A 4,603-nucleotide genomic window follows, 5' to 3' on the forward strand; every position below is an offset into this window, starting at 1 on the left:
GCGTCTGCGAAGAGATTTCGTAGAGATTCTCGCGGCGGACAAAAATATGCACCGTTTCGCGTCTCAGACCGCCTGTACAAATAGCAGAGTACATCACTACTTTTGCCATACTGCGTCTGATTGATTCGAAGCGTTCGCACCACGTTCCATTTTTCGTTTATAATATAGCTAGGCGTAATCAACACCGTCCCACATCGATAGGTTGTTCCATTCGTTAGTTTTGAATTGAATAATTGATGGACACAAGTTTTGTCAGATGGGGAAAAAAACAGCATACAAGTTCAGTTCGTAATCGAGATGACGTGAAAGGTAGGATAGCAATCGGAAGAAACTGCAACTTTATTACGTGATGATATAATAGCTCTGTAGCGAGTACAAAACGAACGTAAAACAGCAGCAAAGTGCAAAACCCTGCTCCTTGGAGGAAGTACATCTGATCTGAATCTGATAGGATACGAGCACACTAGAGCAGAGCAGGGCATCCAGCCCAGTCACGCACGCACGCAAACACACGGCGGCGACCATAAACCTCCCGTTGGTCGTCGGACGCAAGATGATCCAGCTTCCCAACACATCGCACAGCGACCGACCGAGAGAAGACCTCCCGCTCTCCAAGAACATGCCGGGCGTCACGTCACCAGATCGCGCGCGGCGCGACGACGCCATTCGCCAGACGAACCCCCACCCCCACCTCTTTCCACCATGGTACGGTACTGGTATGTTATACTACGAGACGACGAGGCGGAGCGGGGTCAGGGAGCCGGGGCTGTTCAGGCCCGGGCGAGGTGCGCGGCGCGGAGGTCGGCGGGGTCAACGGCGGCGGCCCAGTTGGCGGGACGGTAGTCGCCCGTGACGGGGTCGGGCACCCACGAGATCTCGCCGGCGGCGGCGCCGGCGCGCCTGCCGGCCTCCTTGGCCTCGCCCGTGCCAGCCGCGCCCTCCGCCGCGGCCGCCGCGCGCCTCATGGCCCCCGACGCCGCCGACGCCGCGTAGCCCCTGCTGGCTGCCCTGGGGGCCAGCGACGCGAGCACGGCGCGGGCGGTGGAGGAGGCGGAGAGAGCGACGAGAGCCATCGGACCAGCTGCTGGCCTTATGCTGCCTGGGCAGGCAGGCAAAAGGATCGGACGGCTGGCTGGCTGGCTGGTGGCGCTCTGCTCTCTCCCGTGCTCTGCTTTGCGGCTGCTGTTGTGGGGGAGGAGACGAGCGGAGGGGGCGGGGTTTATAAAGACGCTGGGAGGCGGAGGCGGAGGCGGAGGCGGAGGCGGAGCTGGTGGGCCGGTCGGTGCCTGGTGCGAGAGGCAAGCGGCGCGGCCGCCGCACGGGTTCCCTGCGCCTGGATGGATCGCGACGGCCTCGGGGCCCGGGAACCGTCAAAGCGGACGGGCGGGTCGGCACGTGCGCAGCGGGAAACGGCTCTGCGGGTTCACTGCTTGCTTGAGTCGTTGACTACGACTAGTCGTCGTCGTCGTCCATTTGATACGGTCGCCTGGTTTGGAAAGTTTCGCTGCTGCAAGTCTGGTGGAGGCGTTCGGCGTTTCACGGGATTAGGGACGGCGGCACGACGCCGACGGGTCCTGGAAGAGCGAGCGAAGTTGCCTACTCCGGTTCTCATCTGCCGTCTGTTTCAGGTGTAAAATACTGTAAGAAAAAGGTGGCAGTGGAGCAGTCCTAATTCTCCACTCGACAGCTGCTGGATAACGTCTGTGTTTGTGGTGGCTGGGCACGAGGGGCTACATACAAGTCGACAGCTGCGTAGGCTGCTGATCCGCTGCTGCATGATTCGGAGTTTTCATCACTCACACAAAGTGAGTGCGCGCCGATTGCGCCGTCGGCCCGCCACGAGCCACGTCCCCCAAATCACATGTCGCTTGCGAAGTGAGTGCGCGGCGCGACTTGGGCCCTGTTTACCAAAAATTTTTACGCCCAAAGTGTCACATTGAATCTTGCGGCACATACATGGAGTACTAAATATAGACGAAAAACAAAAACTAATTGCATAGTTGGATGAGAAATCACGAGACGAAACTTTCAAACCTAATTAGTCTATAATTAGATACTAATTATTAAATACAAACGAAAATGCTACGTTAGCACAAAAAAAAAAAAAAAAACCAACTAAACACGCCCTTGGTTGGCCTCGAGGGAGTGAGCGTCACGTTCCAACGCGGCGAACCTCGAGCGCCTCGGTTTTCCAAGGAAAGTGTGTGTGTGTGTGTGTGTGTGTGTGTGTGGGGGGGGTGGGGGGGGGGGGGGGGGGGGGGGGCGCGAAAATAATTGCCAGCCCAGCAGGCGGGCCAACACCCAGACACGCCGGGCCCCGCGGATCAGCCTGGTGGTTCCAACGAAAGGGCAAAGGCAAAGCCCCCGTTCCCGTTGTCTGCGGGAAGGCGCGTGCCGCGTGCGGTGCGGGCGAGGCGCCAACTGGTGGAGGGCCGACGGGGCGCGCGAGGCGTCAGCTGGCCAGGTCGTGTCTGCCTGGGTCGGCTTTGGCCGACCGCCGACGGCGTCATCCGCAAGGACGGGGGCTGGACAGGACGAGCTGCCTGTCGGGGAGCCGCGCCCGCGAATGCGGGTGTGACGCGCGGCGTGGTGGGTGCCGGGTGGCAGCCGGGCGCGCTGGGTCGTCGCCGCGTGCCGTGTTAGCCTGGCAGGTGGGAGGACGGTACAGACTACTCCCTTCCTCCAGGGATTTATGGTAAAGTTTAGTTGTGTCACATGAATTATGCAGATTATGGTTGTTTAGATACTAATAAAAAAATAAATTATAGAAATTCGCGATACAAATTTATTAAGACTAATTAATTTATCATTAGCACATGTTTATTGTAGCACCACGTTATCAAATCATTGACTAATTAGGTTTAAAAAATTCGTCTCGCAAAACAGTCTTAAACTGTGCATTTAGTTTCATAAATAATCTATATTTAATACTCTATATATATGTCCAAACATTCGATGGGACAACGACTAAAATTTAGGAGGTGGAACCAAACACCCCCTTAGTTTCTTTTCTTAATAAATCAACGTTTAGACTTATCTTTAGCTCAAACGTTTTAAAATATTACTTCCCCCGTTCCAAAAAAAACACACTTGTCCAGGTTGAAAGCTAGAATTACGTTTTTTTTAGGAAGGAGTACTTTATTTATAAAAACAACATTTCAATCATATACTTTTTACTGTAGTGTTGATTTCTACAAATCTATCCACGCGTATAGAATTTGACTTTAAATTCTAAAAGTTAATTTATTATTTAGAAACGAATGGGAGTAAATCGGTTGTCGCACATTCGATAAGGACTAGAAGACGTGCACCAACGGTTTTGCTCATTTACTTTGTTTGTTATTTCTTCCCTTCAAATTATAAGTTATTTTAATTTTTTGGTACACAGATTTTGCTACTAGACATTCGCTATATCTACAAATATAGCAAATTGATGTATAGAAAAAGTCAAAACGAATAATAATTATAAACGGAGGGAGTATAAGGTGACGTTACTCGTAGGCTAGGTGGTGTTGTTTCATTTTTGGACGTTGCAAATTATACTATGTCATTTGCATTTGAACATAGATTTTTTTTTTTAAATCATGTTTTTTCTTTGTGAAATCATATCAAATCTTTAGTTTTCCAGCCACACTACTTGCTACAATCTTACAGTACAATCCTACGGATTTCGTTATTGGATTTGCACATCTGACCATCATAATGTGTACTCCCCTTGTCCAAAAATAATTAACACTTTAGCTATGAATCTAGACAACTGTAGCTAAAGTGTGAAGTATTCTGAGGTAGAGGGACTGAGGGAGTACATTGAGAGGGATGGGTTTGAGGTTCCTGTTGAATTTCGCTTTTAGATAAATTGATTAATCATTTTTGTTGTTGTTTGTCAATAAACAAAATATAGACATTGATCATACCGAAAAAATGTATATAGGTTCATCGTGGAATGTTTACCGGTGGTGAATTTTGTATTCTGGTACCCTTTTTCCAATAAAACTATGTAACTGGGCAAAGTTTCTCAATGTTGAATTATGTGAATATAGTTGTACACAGCTGCCAAGTCGAATTATTATTGAGTTGGCAGGAGCTACCCATATTCCTCCCATGACTAAGAATGTCTTGCATCTTTTCTTTAAAAAATATAATGGCCGACATCAATACGGAGTAGTACTACGCAAAAGTTGTATTTGTAATTTTAAATTCTTTCTTGTTATAGCTAGCAAATCCCCTACTACTTTTCGTATGCAACTCTTGAACTCAAAATCAGATATTTGAGTACACAACATGCTGCTGCTGTGAATATGTGATGCTGCTTTAGTGACTAATAAAGTAGTTTTTTTTTGTCCAGACTGGTCGTGTATAAACTCAGTATTTTTCTTGAGGAGACCAAAAGGTCCAGAGGAGAGCAAGCACACAGAAATCGCTGTTCGCCTGTTCCATGCTACTGGGCCGGTCCATCAGCAATTGCTGTGCTGGCCCAATTATTGTTGCGCATCTACGGCCGCGGCCGCGCGGCAGAAGAACGAATTAGTGTTAGTTCGCGAGTGTTAGTACCACCTCGCTTCACAGAATATAAGGAGGGCAGGGCGACCTTGAGATGGCACGC

At 49.7% G+C, this 4,603-nt stretch overlaps 1 protein-coding gene across 1 annotated transcript; it reads right to left on the reverse strand.

Annotated features, from left to right (window-relative positions):
- Positions 1-323: 323 nt before the first annotated feature.
- Positions 324-1,205, reverse strand: LOC136458017 (protein SENESCENCE-ASSOCIATED GENE 21, mitochondrial-like). Its single transcript, XM_066458023.1, has one exon. The coding sequence runs from the start codon at positions 1,071-1,073 to the stop codon at positions 771-773; it is 303 nt and encodes a 100-aa protein (XP_066314120.1). The 5' UTR covers positions 1,074-1,205; the 3' UTR covers positions 324-770.
- Positions 1,206-4,603: the final 3,398 nt, after the last annotated feature.

The sequence above is a fragment of the Miscanthus floridulus genome, chromosome 6 (assembly GCF_019320115.1).
Source record: "Miscanthus floridulus cultivar M001 chromosome 6, ASM1932011v1, whole genome shotgun sequence".
In the NCBI taxonomy this organism is placed as follows: Eukaryota; Viridiplantae; Streptophyta; class Magnoliopsida; order Poales; family Poaceae; genus Miscanthus; species Miscanthus floridulus.

Excerpts from the sequence above, each read along its gene's own strand:
- LOC136458017 (XM_066458023.1), bottom strand. The coding sequence starts at position 1,073 with ATGGCTCTCGTCGCTCTCTCCGCCTCCTCCACCGCCCGCGCCGTGCTC.